Source organism: Mus caroli, unplaced genomic scaffold (genome assembly GCF_978045245.1).
Source record: "Mus caroli unplaced genomic scaffold, Mus_caroli_1 scaffold_19, whole genome shotgun sequence".
In the NCBI taxonomy this organism is placed as follows: Eukaryota; Metazoa; Chordata; class Mammalia; order Rodentia; family Muridae; genus Mus; species Mus caroli.
The window spans coordinates 6,987,203-7,005,296 of record NW_028227274.1 but is presented as its reverse complement, the minus strand read 5'-3'; the positions used below and the strand labels follow the sequence as shown (position 1 = coordinate 7,005,296).

At 38.3% G+C, this 18,094-nt stretch overlaps 1 protein-coding gene across 1 annotated transcript in view; it reads right to left on the bottom strand.

Moving 5' to 3' along the window:
- Thoc1 (THO complex subunit 1) overlaps nucleotides 1–18,094 on the bottom strand; it is a 36,140-nt gene that overhangs the window by 3,631 nt on the left and 14,415 nt on the right. The window contains exons 10-18 of the mRNA XM_021150209.3: nucleotides 15,517–15,625; nucleotides 13,301–13,432; nucleotides 5,934–6,034; nucleotides 3,985–4,051; nucleotides 3,737–3,787; nucleotides 3,579–3,649; nucleotides 3,189–3,284; nucleotides 2,695–2,760; nucleotides 418–501 (exon numbers count right to left, since the gene is read on the bottom strand). Coding sequence (XP_021005868.1) covers nucleotides 418–501; nucleotides 2,695–2,760; nucleotides 3,189–3,284; nucleotides 3,579–3,649; nucleotides 3,737–3,787; nucleotides 3,985–4,051; nucleotides 5,934–6,034; nucleotides 13,301–13,432; nucleotides 15,517–15,625 — 777 coding nt within the window. The remainder of the gene's footprint in view (nucleotides 1–417; nucleotides 502–2,694; nucleotides 2,761–3,188; nucleotides 3,285–3,578; nucleotides 3,650–3,736; nucleotides 3,788–3,984; nucleotides 4,052–5,933; nucleotides 6,035–13,300; nucleotides 13,433–15,516; nucleotides 15,626–18,094) is intronic.

Sequence of the window (18,094 nt, the reverse complement as noted above, 5' to 3'; positions counted from 1 at the left end):
ACTGAGACAGGTCTACTGACAGATGCTGTTGGGACCTTAAAAAACAAAAAAGAATACTGGAGTGATAGGGAACACAGTCTCAAGTGGATGGACTGACAAGAATGGGAGGCTGGTGAGGAAATGAGGTCAAAACCTAAATTGGCTAGCAGAAAAGACTGTTGTGGAGAATAAACAGTTGAAGTGAAGGTTAGAAGGAAGTGTGGGGTGAGGGCTGAGGGGTCTCCAATTTCAAATGGGTTATTCTGTCATGTTTTAGAGCCAAAAGGAATTGACACTGAAATAAGGATGTTATAGCAATGTGAACTGCATGCATAAACTCATCTAAAAGCACTACTTTGCTGACTTAACTGTAGCATACAGAGGATTCCTAAGAAAACATGCTGAAAATTAGCATCAGTTCATTATACCATTACTTACTTATATTCGCTTTCAACCATGTTTTCAGGATCTGCTTGTTCAATAGCTTCTTCAAAGAACTCCTCCAACGTTGGCATGTATTCTCTGGGCATTGTAAAGTAAACAGTGAGGGTTATGTGTAGTGCTCTAAAATGGTGGCAATATGAATTTTAACAGTATCCACATGTGATAATTACACCTAAGACTGAAATGCAGGGACTTGATAAAGACTGAAAGCTCAATTCTAAAATGGGACAATAAAGAAGGTATAGGTCTAAAAACGATTCACTCCATATTCCATCAAACCATGCACTGTGATAGACTGTACTATTCATTTTTGAAGACTTCTGTCTGATCTGATAAGCTCTGCCTATCATACCTTTATTCTTTTAGTTTCAACATGGTCATATCTTTGTTTTTATGGTATGTGTTTTATAATCAATATGTAGGTAAAAATTTAAAATACCTATCAATCTGTCTTCACACCAGAATGCCTGATTTTTTGTTGTTGTTGTTTGGGTTTTTTTTTTTTTTTCTTTTTTGTTTTTTGTTTTCCCAAGATAGGGTTTCTCTGTGTAGCCCTAGCTGTCCTGGAACTCACTTTGTAGACCAGGCTGGCCTCGGACTCAGAAATCCGCCTGCCTCTGCCTCCCAAGTGCCGGGATTAAAGGCGTGCGCCACCGCTGCCCGGCAGAATGCCTGATTTTTGTTCATTTGAATTTAATTCTTTGTGTACCTTTTGTCTTGTCTTGTCTGCCCGGCAGAATGCCTGATTTTTGTTCATTTGAATTTAATTCTTTGTGTACCTTTTGTCTTGTCTTGTCTTTCTTTCTCTTTCTTTCTTCCTTTTTTCCTTCCTTCCTCCCTCCCTCCCTCCCTCCCCCCCTCCTTCCCTTCCTATGTACCTTTGCACTCCTCATTTACTTTAGAGATTACACTCTGTCTTTACAACTCTTTGAGGCTCTTATTCCTGTCTTCTGATTTTGTTTCTGAAGTCTGCTGTTAGTTTAATTTTACTTTTGTTTTGTCTTTTCACTCACCCTTCATTTTTCACATAGACAGATCTGGCTTAATCTATTTAATGCTAAAGCCCAGATATCTTAAACCAAAGAATTTATGAATTAAGCCTATTTAGTCCTGATCTTAAGAAGTGCTTCTTTCGTTCTCTCTGCTGGGTTTTTGCTCAGCTTTGTGTTGTATTGTGTCTTAACAAGTCTCCCAGCTGATGGGATTACAGTAATGAGCCACCATACCCAACTATCTGGTTCTTTTTTGACAGTGCTAAGTTTTTCTTGTTTTAACTGCTACTTCTTTATTTTACAGCCTTTATCTGATTCTAGTTTTATTTACTTATTTATGAGTATGTATGAGTATTTTGTCTTCATGTACATCTGTGTACCACTTGTGTCCTTGGTGCTCATGGAAGCCAGAGGAGGGTGTTGGATCCCCTAGGACTGGAGAGAATGAGTGCTATGAATAGGACTTGGGTCCTCTGGAAGAATAGCCAGCATTATTAACCACTGAGCCATCTCTCTCTAGATTCTTTATGAACTCATGGTAGATTGTCTCCTTGACAGTAAATTTGGATTTTTTTTTTTCCTTTTTTGGTTTTTCGAGACAGGGTTTTTCTGTATAGCTCTGGCTGTCAGAAGTCCGCCTGCCTCTGCCTCCCAAGTGCTGGGATTAAAGGCGTGCCCTACCACACCCAGCTGGATGGTAATATTTTTAGGCTTTTTCCTCTGTTAATAGCTCCATCTGAAGATCTGACCTTCAGAGAGTTTACCACCAGCCTAGGATTTCCTAGCTGACAATTTTAGCCTTGGGTTCCCAATTGCTGCTGGTACTAGAAATGTCAGCTGCATGACATGTTCTTGTTTCTCGGGAAACCCCTAGCAGAAGCAAACAAGCTTTCTGGTTTGCACTGTTCTTGTCTCCTGATGCTTCTCTTCCTTTGCAGGCAGTGTCTCTCCTTAAACCAGAGAACCATACTCAGGTTCCTCTCCTGCATCTCTGTGAGTAACCTGGAGGTCCCATCTTACTGCTTGCTCACTTGGAATATCAAATCATTCCTAACTAAATTATTCTTCTGGTGTTGAGTTCCCATTTCTTTGTGAAACTTTTATTTTCTTGTGATCTATAAAAATTTACCAGCATTTCTAGGTGTTTTAAGGTAAACTATATTCTGCCAGGCCCAAAGTTAATAACCACAATAAACTTTTAAGCTTTGATCATTCCTAAGAAAAGGTTTTATTATAGTTTACTGAACACTGAGAAAACGAACAGAAGTTTTACACTTGCCTTGTCTCTGATTTACAGGCTTCCATATTATCAGGACAGAGATTCCAAAGCCTTGTTAGCTCCTCACTACAAAATAAGGCAGTCATAGTTTGTATTGATAGCATTCTCATAGTACATCATAAAACTGCATATTTAACATGAGTCTGGGGGTGGTGACCCCTAGTCTATAATGATAACCACTTCTCAGAAACTATTCAATAATAATAAAAAATGGAGAATTAACTGAAAGGTGACAGAATTGAACTGAATGATCAGTGCCCTTTCAGTAAATATAAGTGAGCTGCACTGGCCCAAACATTTATACTGTCCATGGCCTAGAAAAGATTACCGCCTAGAGCCAAGGGCTTTTAAAGTGGGAGACAACAGGAAGGCTTAAGTAGTTGCCTAGCCTTAACAGCAGGGCCATCTCTTTAGCCTAACTGGAGAGTTCTTGTAGTAATATTTTCAAAACATAAAAATAGCAATCAAGAACATGGGGAAATGAGTGGACATACTTTCCGATCAGGATTTTCTTGTTGGGCCCTTTGCCTAGGAAGTCTTCTGGGGCTGCTCTCTTCCTCACCACTCTCGTGGGCTTGGTATCTGATGCTCTGTGAACAAAACATATATATTCTGGGGACTGTATATGGATATGTGGTAAGCATTTGCCTATTGTGCACAAGCTTCTGGATTCATTTAATCCTACTTACAGCAAAACTATCAGGAAAAAAAAAAAAAGAGAACAAGTGAGCTACATATTGCTTTTACCCTAAAATACAAAATCTTCCTGGTGTGACAGAACAGTCATCAGACAGAAGACAGAATTAGCGGGCACATCATAGGGCAAGTAGACACGGCATTCTCCGTACACTCGTGAGCGTCCTGTTCTTGTGCTGATTATTTACCTTTCTTTAACAAAACTTGGGCAACCTTCATTCTTCCATGAGTTCCAATTTTCCTCAGTGTTTAATATATGCTAGAATACACAAAAGACATACATAGCTGCATAAAAATACTTTGGAATCATACTTGGTAGTAAGAAAACTAGTGATCGAATACATACCTCTACCATCTTTGAAAATCTTTCTCCATCAGGGGGATTTTCAGATAGCAGCTGTGATTAGAAAGAATACACTAAGGTTTCAACAACTTTCTGCATCATAGGAGTGGATTGTAGGCAGAGAACCAAGAAGTGTTTGTGTTCTTGTACCTGAGCTTAACTTTATCCTTATTTTCCTATTTGGGGCTGAAACAAAGAAAATTCTAAATTTCCATTTTTTCAATCATGGGTTTGTTGCATGTTGGACTTACTTGGTAGACTGATTTTGTAGTATCTTCAATCCAGAGTGATTGCTCATCAGTTAAAACATAATTTGAACTAGGGAAAGAAAGAACAAATGCATGTCTAAGTTATAGCATATGTTTTTATATTGAGGCTATTCATGGCACCTTAAATTAATCATACTGTGTGAAAAATTACCTACAACTGTGACAAACATGAGAATTATTGAGAAAATTCTTGCATTTCATTGTCAAGTGTTAAAATTGAAGTCATGAAAGTATAAAGGCAAATAAGACATTCAATAATCTGGCCTGACTATAGAGTAATAATATTTCATAAATTTAGGAGAGATAAAAATCTGAGAAAGCATTAACATATCATACTCTATATGTATCATACTCCATATGATACATATTCATATAGGCATGCTATATTTTTCTTTTAAACTGACTCAAAATACAATAAGGATACCGACAAAACTCAAATTATTAACAGTTTCTATTAACTATCCACTAATTGCTCCAAAGCCACCAACAAAGAAAGCCGGAACTGCAGAACCATTTTATGCACATTTTAAAGAGAATACATTGATTTGGTGACTTCCCTAACGCCCAAAGATTTAATTCAACCTATGTCTGATTTCAAGCTCTTGATCTTTCTATATCACACTAAACTTTGAAATAGAAGAAAAAAAAAATTACATTTTGGTTGGGTACCATGTGCTACTTATGACAGTTCTGAAGGAACTGCAGTACATGGTGATACAGGACTATGGATTCAGCAGGCGAAAATGGCATGGACTTTATGCATCTCATATTGCACCGATTTGTGTACAAGCAACATGATCCTGGCTTCAGTTATGGACAAGAATAAATGGTATGCTTTTTGTTGGAGGGGCTTAGACACAATACAGATCCTGACAAGGTTGTATGGAAACCTAAAACAACAGAACAGTGTGTAAGGGGTATGGGGGCAGAGGTCAACCCTGGGTATTATTCCTCAAGTGCTTTTCACCTTGTTTGTGGAAAAAACGGTGTCTTATTGAGATCTGGTTTTTGATGACTAGACTAGGCTAGATGGCCAGCAAGCCTCAGAGATTCTCCTGTCTCCACATCTGCAACACTGAGATTACAAGATGTGTCTTGTACCTGACTATGTAGGTGCTGGAGAATGATTTTGGATTCTCATTCATATCAATCACTTCACCAACTGAGCAATCTTCCTAATGCCTAGAATTCACATTTGTTTCAAGATTTTCTTTGATTATTTCAGTTCTAATATCCTAGAAAGTTTATGCTATTGGAAGGTGTTATTTCCTTAGTTTACAATTTAGCATGATGCCTAGGTGTGGTAACAGAGACTTCTATGCACTAGAAATAAAAACTGTGAAAGTCTAGGATTCTGCAGAGACTCACATTATCAAATGTATATTTTGACACTTTACCTAAAACAAATATACATCTAAAAGTTCCCAGTTAGCTGTCTGGTTGCTGTAGCATTAGTACTTTAAGGTATGTAGCCAGTGAGATACTACCTCAGTGGGTAAAAGCTCTTTCTGTGCAAATTTGACAACCTGAATTCCATACCTAGACCCTATGATAGAAAGAGAACTGACTTTTGAAAGGTGTCCTGGGACCTCCACAGGTGCACCATGGCACCCCTCCCTGTAATAGTAATTTTTAATTACAAAATGTAAATTATGCTAGGCAGTGGTGGCGCACACCTTTAATACCAGCACTGGGGAGGCAGCGACAGACAGATCTCTTGAGTTAGAGGCCAGCCTGGTCTACAGATCGAGTTCCAGGATGCCTAGGGCTACAGATCCAAACCATGTCTCCAAAACAACACCCCCCACCCCACCAAATCAAAAACAAACCAAAACATCCCCCAAAAGCAAAGCTCTGTGGCCCAAAACATGAAAAATTCTTTGCAAGATCTTCTCATTGTCACTGTTTATATATGACACACAGTAACTCACCTTTTGAATTTGACCTGTCCCTTGAGATACTGAAATAAAATGAGATACTGCAACAGGATGTGTCGACGAAAGTTACTGTCACTCAGCTGCAAATCCATCAACTATTCAAAACATAAGCACATACACAAAACAACACATTAAAACCAAGTATGACTAAAAGCACAAATTATATAGTTGTAGAAATGGAAGATTCTGTTTCATTCAAAAAAAAAAAAATGCTGAAAGCTTCCTCCTCGCTCAGCCCGAGAACAGAGCAGCAAGAGCACTACTCATTTTCTAGCCCTGCAAACAGATGGGGTTGAGTAAGCGAGCAGAAACAAGGAGGAAATTATCTGTAAATTAAAAATGGGCTGCTTCTCTTTAGATTTTGGAGAACTAAATTGCATGGTAACTGTATTACAGAACCTGGAGCTCAAGGATCGCTAAAGAGTTTCTACACACTTGTAGTTTTGCCTTGCTTTTCTTTTTGCTTTTCTTTTCTTTCCTTTTCCTTTCTTTTCTTTCTTCCACTACATACCAGGGTGTTCTATTACTAGCACCGTCTTTCACACTCATGACTCAACAAGCTGCATTGCTGTCTTATTATAACTGGCCTTTCTTCAGCATTGGGAAATGAGTATTTGATTCCCTCTGTCTGGGGGATTGTTATCAGAATGTCTTTCCTTTTACCACCACTCACTCTCAAAGTAGAAGCAGCTAGGTGATAGGACTCCTAGAGAATATCCTCATCAATGGTCCTCAGGTCCACTCTGTTTGTTCCATGTTCTGTGATACAGTTACAATGCAATTTAGTTCTCTAAAATTATTTTTCATATTCACCCTCCACATGTGAATGGCACACCAGTGGTTTTCCTTTCCTCTAGATCCCAACTGACTTTACTGGCAATAAATAGGCTCTTAGCTTCTGGATTCTACCCCAACTGACAGGCACAGCCCTTTTACTTTGATGTTTGTTCCAGTCACAAGTTAGACTACTGATCACTCAGTCACTTCAGCTCTGGAGTCTTACTCTCACAGTCCTGTACAGGAGGAGCAATTACAATCTCATATCCTTTTAGGGCTCACTCGGAACTGCTCCCAGTGTAGTTAATATTTAAGTCTTACTAAGACAGAACCTTATTTATCTGTGAATCGACACTGTTTTTTATTATAATTGAATTTTGGTTTAGTTGTTTCCTTACGGTGTTGTGGACCAAGAAATATATTAACAGTATTGTGTAAATACATAAGCACTTAAAATACAGTAGCAAAACAAAAAAGTAATTAGTGGGTCAGATTTGGCTAAACCATTTTCAACCACTTACTGAACACTCTTTTGTACCACAGTCTATCACACCTACGAAGCCCACAACTTGATTATAACAACTACAATCACCTTCTTTATACCAACCCTACGGTTCTACCCAGATAAAAAGCCAAGTTGTTTGAACAAATAGACAAATCACGTGGCTGGACAAACACTGTTTCTACTGATGCCCTAAGGGGAATATCTTCATTTTACTCAGCCATCTTTATTCTTTAAAGCCATCTCTCATATTCCATTTTCACCCCTCAATTTCTATTTGCTTTCCAAGAGCAAAAAAGTTCATTTAATCAGAACCCATTTAATTTCTTGTTTCTTCCTCAAAGGAAAACTTAGCTGTACCTAGACCTGCACCTGCTTTCTCATCTGCTTCTGTTGCATCTCCCTGCTCAAAGAAAATCCTTTCATTTATGTGCCTCAGTCTAACCAAGCTCTATTTGTTACCCCTGCTTCCCGACCCTTCTACCCTCTCTTCTTTCTTCCCAAGTTCTATTTTGTTGATATTAAATAGCCTCCCTGAAAGATACCTCACCATACTTTCTTCACCCTCCCCAAATGGCAAAGATGAAAAAGAAACAGCTATATTTATGGTTTTCAATTTGTCCTTTACCTGCTCTGATTTGTCTTTCTTAGCATTCTGTATCTAAGATCACTAATGAGTTTATGCTGATATGAATATATGCTGAGTATATAAATCTGAGCACTAGTTTTATTCTACTGGGCATTGCTTGGTTCCCATGAACTCAAGCTTTCCTATTTAACTAGTCATCCCCGCTTTCTCAATCTTCTATATCCCCCACTCCTTTCTTAGTTAAGCCTCCCCAGCCTTAGTCTTCTGTTTCTTAGTCTTAGTTTCTTAGTCTCCCCACCCTCTGTCCTCCTGACTAAGTCTTGGTTTTCTTCAGACTTTGGTTCCACACTTCTTTTTCTAATCTATACTTTCCAGCTGATCTCATACATTGTATACATTATATAACACTTAAAAACTAATCAAATCCCAAATCTATACTGTTAACCCAGATCTTGTTCCAAACCTCCAGAATCATATACTTAGCTGCTCAACAATTCTATTTCATGTTCAACTGCTATCTGGTTCATGAATAAAACAAAACATCAGTTTTTCTCATAAGGCCAGTTCTTTAGAACTGGCTAATTCACCACCCACTTACCAAAGCAATAGCCATTTGTCTAAGAAGGCATCTGGAGGAAGCAGTAGCTTGACTGCAACCCCCAGCAGCAAATCTAAGGGAATAAAGGAACAAGGGAAGAGCACAACAACAGACACCAAGAGCACTAAGAGAGGACCACAGCGGGGAGGAAGTGATTCCTAATTCTTTGTCTTCATTTCTAAGTGCCCTTTACCACATTTACCTTCTTCATTTAGCTCATGCTGCAAGCCAACTTTTATTGCTAGGAACATGGATTAAAAGCAGCACTCAACTAGACAGCGCAGGCTGAGATGAGACTGCGTGACCATTCACACTAACTGCTTACCATATTCTGAGGGAGACGAAGCTCAGAAGACAGAACTACTTATTTAAATCTACGAGCCAGCCAGTGACAGCAGACTAAAAATCTTCAGCCTTACTCTTCCTTTACAATATTTACACAATTTTTTAGTTCCTTTTCTATTGGTTGCCATTTTCATTGTGTCATGGATCAAATATTGCTTTGTAAACATTTTTGTTTCTAGAACTTTTATACTTCTTGACTTTTGCTAATTGCTTAGCTCAGGCCTCAGCTTGCCTCATATTATTCTAAACATAAAATGGTTCATATTGGATCACTTATGCTGTCATCAATTTTCCATGAAAAATTTCCATGAAATATTCTTGGTAAAGCAAAGGCTAAATCTGAAATCTTCCATTTCTATCAATTCAACATAAAATACTTTACAAATCTGTACTAGGAAAAAAGTTTAGTGCATTTCATTATTAAAACTTTCATTAACTAATAATACCATGAAACAAAAATATTCCTTCTAAAATTAAATATTTCAAAAGTTTAAAAGGCACAAACAGTTCAATATTCACATACTACCACCTAGTTACTTGTTTCACATTTGTTTAAAAATAAAAAAACACATTCTGAAACTGCTAAGTGCCTAATACCCTCCATATTCCTATTCCCCTCTCCTGCTATGGCAACCATTCTCATGTGTTTGGTAATTATGATTTTTTTTTTCAGAGACAGGGTTTCTCTGTGTAGCCCTGGCTGTCCTGGAACTCACTCTGTAGACCAGGCTGACCTTGAACTCAGAAATCCGCCTGCCTCAGCCTCCCAAGTGCTGGGATTAAAGGCGTGCGCCACCCCCGCCCAGTGGTAATTATGATTCTTAGGCATATTTTATAACATTAATATATGTGGCATCTATAAACACTATACAGATATACTCAAACGATATCACATTCATTGTTCTGTAATTTGCTATTTTCACACAATACTAGGTTTGAAATCTACCCACATAAATACATGTAGCTTTAGGTTCAGGAACTAAAAAACAAATTGTGTGTGTGTGCGTGTGTGTGTGCATGCTTGCACGCACGCACACACACGCGCACACACACACACACTATGGGAACTATATGCATGCTTGCACGCACGGGCGCACACGCACACACACACACCTACTATGGGAACTATATGCGTGCTTGCACGCAAGCGCGCGCGCACACACACAGACATACACACACACACACACACACACACACACACTATGGGAACTATATGGTGTCTTGTCATAACTTGCATTCATACAAAAGCAGTCAGACAATACATCTATGAAGGTTCATGGCCACAAAAAGTAAAGCTTATTTGCAGATAAGTCAGATTTGGAGACAACTCTTCCAGATCATCCACTATGAGTTCTTCATTGAATTCTGTTGAAGAAATTACTGCCCTGTGTGTAAAAAAGGTTACAACCTTGTTTTCAGTTGTTCACTTACACATCATTAAGTCAGTATAGCAAATCTTATCATTTCCTTGAGCAGGTATATGATTCTCTAGGATAGTGGTTCTCAACTTTCCTAATGCTGTGACTTTTTAATACAGTTCCTTATGTTCTGGTGACACCCAACCATAAATTCCTTTTGTTGCTACTTTATACTGTAATTTTGTTACTGTTATGAATTTCAATGTAAATATCTGTGTTTTTCAATAGTCTTAGACAACCCTTATATACTGGCCAGTTTTGTGTGCCAACTTGACACAACCTAGGGTCATCAGAGAGGAAGGGGCCTCATTTGAAGAAATGCCTCCATGAGATCCAGCTGTCAGGCATCTTTCAATGGGAAAGGAGTCAGCCCATGCTGGTGGTACCATCCCTGTGCTGGGGACCCTAAGTTCTATAAGAGAACAGGCTGAGCAAGTGATAGAAAACAAACCAGTAAGCAATGCCCCTCCCTGGCTTCTGCTTTAGCTCTTGTCCCCAGGTTCCTGTCCTGCTTGAGTTCTTGACCTGACTTCCTCCAATGATGGACTATGATCTGCAAAGGTGAGCTGAATAAACCCTTTCCTCCTCAACTTGTTTTTTGGTTATTGTGTTTTGTTTCAGTAATAGAAACTAAGACATCTTAGGAAAGAGTCATTCGACTCCCAAAGCGGTTGCAACCGACAGATTAAGAACTGCTGCTCGCCGGGCGTGGTGGTGCACGCCTTTAATGCCAGCACTCGGGAGGCAGAGGCAGGCGAATTTCTGAGTTCGAGGCCAGCCTGGTCTACAAAGTGAGTTCCAGGACAGCCATGGGCTATACAGAGAAACCCTGTCTCAAAAAACCAAAAAAAAAAAAAAAAAAAAAAAAAAAAAACCAAACACTGCTGCTCTAGGAGGTACAATTAGTAATAAAGAGTTTTCACTAAAAGTGTTAAAATGTTGAATCAGTATTTTCTCATACCTTTGACAAAACAATTTATCTTGAGCTTTCTTTTTTTTAAAGACAAGGTCTTGCTATGTAGCCCCGGCTCTCCTGGAACTTGCTATGTAGACTAGGCTGGCCTCAAACTCCGAGATTGGCCTACCTGTCTTCTGAGCACACTAGACCATCTAGGGCTATACAGGAAGATAGATAGACAGATAGATAGATAGATAGATAGATAGATAGATAGATAGATAGATAGATAGATAGACAGATAGATAGACAGACAGACAGACAGAACCAAAGCTAATAAAATTCTAAATAACACACAACTAAGCCTGAGCTCTGCAATGATTTAACTTCCAAGAAAGCAGAGTCATGCTACCAAATATGCTTCTTTCTAAGTTATAAATTTCATTGTAAATTGAATTATACTGTAGCCAGACACTGTTTAGTACAGGATGTATTCTTTGAAATTTGCTAAGACTTCCCCTGTGATCTTATACATATATTTGTGGATGCCGCCCCCCGCCCCCCCATCAAGCAGCACTACCTCTGTTCTGTACAGGTCTCCAGATGTATTCTATCAGGTTTAGCGCTTCTGTTATTCAATCTTCCACATGCTTTCCAATCTTTTATCCCTAATCCAGCCCTTTCACATAGCTCCATCATAATTATGAAAGTACCAACTTCACGTAATTTTACATTCTTACTGTTTTAAGAATATAGTTAGTGTAAGTCAGTTCTTGGTGGTTCATTCCTTTGTTATGTACATTTTTAAACTTTATACTTTTTCCTGCCAATTCTTTGATGTTCAAGTAGCTTTGTCTTTTAAAAAAAGTTCTACTGTCTTTATACCCATTTCTGTTTTCCAATTTCTTGTCTTCCTTAAAAATTAATTAATTAATTAATTAATTATATGTATATGTATATGAGTAACATCAGAAGAGGGCATTGGATCCCATTACAGAAGGTTGTGTGTGCTGGGAACTGAACTCAGGACCTCTGGAAGAGTAGTCAGTTTTCTTAACTGCTGAGTCATCTGTCCAGTTTTTGATAGTGATCTTTAACTTGAGTCCCCTAAACTTTGGAGGTTTAATTAGAGTGTTTGAATGGGAAGCTTTTCTTGAGGTACTTAGTTCACTTTCATTTTCTCACTGTGGACACACATCATTATCAAGTAGTTTTTGCATTTATATCAATCATGGCCCAAGAGCCCAAGTGTGAAGAAGTACTCTGACTTCTGGGAGTAGCTGCCTTATGAGAGCATAGGTGGCATTATGTATGCAGTCATTGAGTAAGCAGATAAGAGACAGATCTATAGCTTTGCTATTCCTGAGCTGGTAACTTCCTATAAAATCATTGCTCTTGGCAGGTATCAGTAATATACGCTAAAATTCTACAACAGCCCCAGTTTCCAGCAGTACGTGGCTCTACTCTGGTCCGACAGGGAGCACACTTGGCCTCTGTTACTTGCAATCAAACAGTGTGGTCACCATCTGCTTTGGATATAATCCAGTGGGCCATGGCTTCAGTTTCACTCTCATAACTTGCTATTTCCTTATTATTTATTTATTTATTTAGTTTCTGAGACAGAATTTTTCTGTGTATCCCTGGCTGTGCTGGAACTCAATTCTGCAGAGCAGGCTGGCCTTGAACTCAGAGACTGCCTATTTTTGTCTCCCAAATGCTGGGATTAAAAGCATGCACCACTACCACTGGGCATAATTTGTTTTTTTTCTGATCTATGAAGATATTTATTTCTGGAAGCACAGCTTTCTTTTGGGTGTTCTCTTTATACTTTACTTGTCATTCCTATATGTTTTCAGAAAAAGGAGTATAAGTAAGTCAAAACACAAACTCGATGTGCCACTTAGAACAAAAATCACTGAAATGCATATAAAAACAGGGAACTTTAAAGCCCCTTAGTTTTTACTATATAATAAATGAATTGCAAAATATTTTTATAAATGCAAAAATATTTATAACTTAAAATTTAAAATATATACACTTCATAGTAATTAGGTACATTGGTTCTAAAGTAAGTCTTCTAAAGTGACTTAATGGAGAACAACGTTGTTCAAGTAAGAAATGGGAATCTCAAACTAAAACCAATCTTAAGTAAGTAAGTACAGCCATCCTACTGACCATGAACAGACTGCACGTTTAGGACAAAATGCCTCGTTCTCAGTGGCAAAGGAGCATCATACCTTTTCACTCGTTAGAAACTTGGCGAAGTATACATGCTCTCCTCCTGTTTTCAATTCTTCCATCTTTTTCCTGGAGGCTTGAGTATCATCTAATTTATAACTTTTAAAAACAGCTAAAACTTCTTCAGAATACTGCAAAGAACAAAAAAGAGTTTCCTTTGACATTGTTATGAAAAACTCATTCGGTGGTTTTCTGTATCAAATGCTTTAGAACTTACTCCCAGTTAACATGTATAATGTAAGGCATATTTTCAAAAAGGCATAAAAAACTCTAACAGCAACATGGGGAGTAAAAGTACTTTTGAATGAGATTTCATAATATTTAAAAGCAGGAATAAACACTATCCCTCAAAAACTATAAGACTTTTGCAGCAAACAGAAAAGGATATATTTTGATAGCATAATAATAATAAACCCTTGAGTATCTGCTCAATTCTGTCTCTGGGATAAGAAAATATTAAGCTTCTGAAATGTCTCATTTATGGCACAGTATCTATGCACACCCTCCTGCTATAGTTCACTAAATCATCTCATACAAGTAGTATCTACTACAATGTAAATGCTATGAAGATACTTTTATAAGCAATTAGTCTGCATGTTTGTTAGTATAGGCACAAATTTTCCAAATATTTTCAATCTATGGATAACTGATGTCATAGAACCTACTGATATGAAGAGATGATTATATATAAAAATTTACCAGTAAATTGTTTTGCTATGTGGTTATGATGTCATTGCATCCTAAAGACTCGTGTTTATATGAACAAACTAGTGCTGTGCTTGGATTTCATCAGAGAAGCCTCTTACTACAACAGGGGATGGGAAATGGCCAAAATGTGAGAGTAAGTGACAGTGGAGAGCTCAAGCCGTAAGGAGAACATATATGTCATTACCACCAAGTGCAGAGAACATGGTAGAAGGGGCTGAAAGATGTAAAGGTTAGAGGACTAGGTGAGAAATGCAGCAAAAAGCTACCTTCTGGATAAGACACAGACACTGTACTCAAGACCTTACTGCAGCTGTGGTCCTGCACAGGACTGCACAGGACTGGGCCTGCCTGTCAGCACTTGATCATGGATTGGGATGAACCCTTAAGCCCCCTTCCCCTGCATGTCTGCTGGCAGCTAATGGCTATTGGGGAGAACCGATCATTTTCTTCAGGGTATAGCCACGAATTCACTGCTATACGCCAGTAAGTAACTCCTCCCACATGCATGCAAGCAAAGCATTAACTTAGTTGGGTCAGATGCAGAAAGAAGACATGAAGGAAGGAAGAGAACTTGCTGGGAAGGAAGTTTTGGGAGCGGTGGTGATAAAAGGAATGAGGTAAAAATACCTAAAATTCATGTATTAAAACTGCTAAAGAACTTTTAAAAACTTAGCAGTAAAACTGATTGTTTAACCAGCTATGGAGCCCTCAAAGCCATTTTATGTGCTAAGACTAACAAATCAGTAAGATGGTAAACTCCCTTATCTCACTCACCATTTGAATCTCAATTTAGAAGGTCACATTCCTCTAAGATAAATTAGCACAGACCACTTACTTTGCTTTAAAAATTATCTATGTTTTTTATTTGAATCAGAGTCTTCCATGTCGACAAGACATATATGGAGATTCTTTTAAGATAGGGTTGGCAAATGTTTTGTAAAGGTGCAGACAGCAAGAATTTTGGGCTTTGTGGCATGTATGTTGTCATTACTGTAGAAAACCACAGATAAATGAACCTTCATGGCTGTAATCCAACAAACCTTTTTACAAAGCAGACTGACTTGGTTTGGGGCTATCATTTTATGAAGTCTGTTTTAATAGGAAAACTAGAATAAAACAACAGTTGGACAGGACAACTTTTTTCAAGCTTTCTCACTTCTGTAGACTCTGCTCCCTACCTCTCAATAAATCTTGGTGTGTACTCTTCAAAAGCACTTCAAATACAGAAGACATCCTGAAACAAAATCATCACTTTATGTGGACAGCAATTACTATGAAAAAAATAACCCTTGAGGCTTTAATGACTAACTTTTAAACCTAAAGCCACTTAAAAACTATACTACAAAAATCAGTGGCTAAGAATCAATTCACAACTTAATTTCTGTATATTATAGAATAGGTATGAAAGCATCAGAGGGAGCGTTCTATAGTGAAAAGTACTTGAACAAGATAAAGTCTACCCCTGCCATTATCTGAGAAATATCAGCTTCAGAGGTCTATGACTCACCTTGAGAAAAGTTTTCCAAGAAATCTTCTCATAGCATTGTACTGGGTTCCTGAAGTAATCCTGAAGTGACCAGAATTTTCTATACAGGTTGTAATCAATTGGAATAGAACTATAAAATAAATACTGTATTACATCACTTAAATTATTTGACAGACACAGAAGCTCATAAAAAGTTTCTATCCCCTAAAACGTATACATTAAAAAAAAATAATGACATAAACTTTTAGAAACAGTCTGAAGGGTTTGGAAAACATGCTAGGAGTAGCTATGCGAAATTAGTTGGAAAAAGTCATATGTGCAATATGTGGGCCATGTTTTACCATCTGTTTTATTGCACTACAGGGAAAAGGACAAACATATGCTGAAAAACAGTCAGAAGAAATGAGTTTCCTAGAATACCCATGAGTAAGTACTATCCTGGAATGCCTCTTTCTAGACTTAAACCAAAGTAAATGGATAATGCTAGTACAAGACAAATATGTAAGGAACAAATCAAGTTAGCATCACAATAGCAGGCCCTTTCTCCAGTGACTTCATTATGGCATTACTGATTTAACTTCCAGTTTGGCTATGATACTATGTGGGACCAGTGGTGGATTCTTCCTAGGAAAAATGAAAGGTTATCTCTGGCAGAGAGAGTCATGCAACCGTTTATATGTTCATCTTTGTCTCAGTAACTACAAGATCTAAATATAATTTAATGTTTGACACCAATAAGGATATTTTGTTTATTTAAGGGCTAGAGAGATGGTTCAGTGGTTAACAGCCCTTAGTGTCTTGCAGAAGACTGGAGTTCAGCTAGGCAGTTATATTAGGCATACAAGGCAGCTAAAAACTGCACAAAACTTCAGTTGTAGGGGACTGGGACACCTCTCTAGCCTCCAGAGGCACCTGCACTCATGTGCACATATCTACACACAGATACACATACATATAAATAAAAACAAATTTTTTTTTTTTTTTTTTGGTTTCTCTGTGTAGCCCTGGCTGGCCTCAAACTCAGAAATCCACCTGCCTCTGCCTCCTGAGTGCTAGGATTAAAGGCATGTGCCACCACACCCGGCTAAACAAATCCTTTTTAAAAGGGGATCTTTTGTTTTAGCTAGTTTTCTTTGTGTGTGCATGCGTATGTTGTGTTTATGACATATGTTGTCCTTGGGTATGAGTGTAGGTACATGTGTGGACACTGGAAGACAACATGTTGGGTTGGTTGGTCTTTGCTTTAACTAGGTTAGCTGGTCTGTGAGCTTCCAGGTATTCTCTTGTAGGAGCTCTGGGAGTACAGATGCACGCTACAGTGCCTGGTTCTACATGGGTTCTGAGGATTCAAACTTAGGTCTCCACAAGTTCTTCTCCTTATTTTCTTCTTCTTTACTGGCTTTACAGAATCAGTTTCATTTATTTTCTGTGGTGCTGGGGGAATCAAACTCAGCAAATACTTTGCCATTGAGATATGCCCCCTTTCCAGAGTAAATTTTCAAGCAGTATCAACACACTAAGAAACTTTTATAGTTGAGGCACTAAAACATCTGCCACTTGATGGTTATATTCCCCTTGGCTAAATTGGGGTTTTCTTTTTTGGTGTTGAGTATGGAATCTAGGGTTTGTGTTTGCCAGGTAAGAGTTTCACTGAGCTCTGCCTCCAGCTCTTCAGATACACTTGGAAGAGCCTACACGCCAAATACCAATTTACTGTCCGCTTGTACTATTCTTTAGAAACGTACAGACTGACTATTTACTCACACAAGGTATATGACACACGAATGCATGCACTCGCGCACACACACGCATGCGCACAATGTTATGGAGCAGAGGATTGAGCCCAGGATTTCATGCATGATAGGCAAGTGCTTAACTACTGAGCTGCAGCCTTTGCCTCATTGGTTTTTGTTTTTCTGTTTTGTTTTGTTTTGTTTTTTGAGACAGGGTTTCTCTTTGTAACCCTGGGGCCTTGAACTCAGAGATCCACCTGCCTTGCCTTCCTCTGCTGGGATTAAAGGCATGCACCACCCCCACCCCCAGCTTTTTTTAAAGGACAGGTTTTTTGCTATCTTTCCACCCACATAATGGAAAAAGAGAACTGACTTCCACAAGGTGTCCTCTGATCTTCCCTTTTGTGTTGGCACATGCATATACATACACACTAAACAAATAAATTCACAAGTGTAAAAGTACACAAACTCATCCATAGGGAAGTTGTTTAAATAGGATCTGGCATACTCTGAACCTTGGCTCTTCTCATCTCAGCCTCCCAAGCAGCTAGAATTATAGGCCTGTACCAGTAGACCCAACTTACTACATTTGTAAGCAATAACAAATTAGAGGTAAGAGTTATTGTCTAAAATAGAATGTCTCAAGTAGTCAAACCCAGACATCTGGATAGGAGGCAGGAAGGTCTCTTGAGCTTAGAATTTTAAGAACAGTATGGACAACAAAGGAATAGCCGTCACAACATCAACAACAAAATAGAATGTTACCTAAGTATCTTAAACTGAAATGTTTCAAAAACCATTTTTTAAAAAAGTGTTGAACATTTTTGGTGTCATTATTTTGAGATAGTCTTACTATATTACTCAAG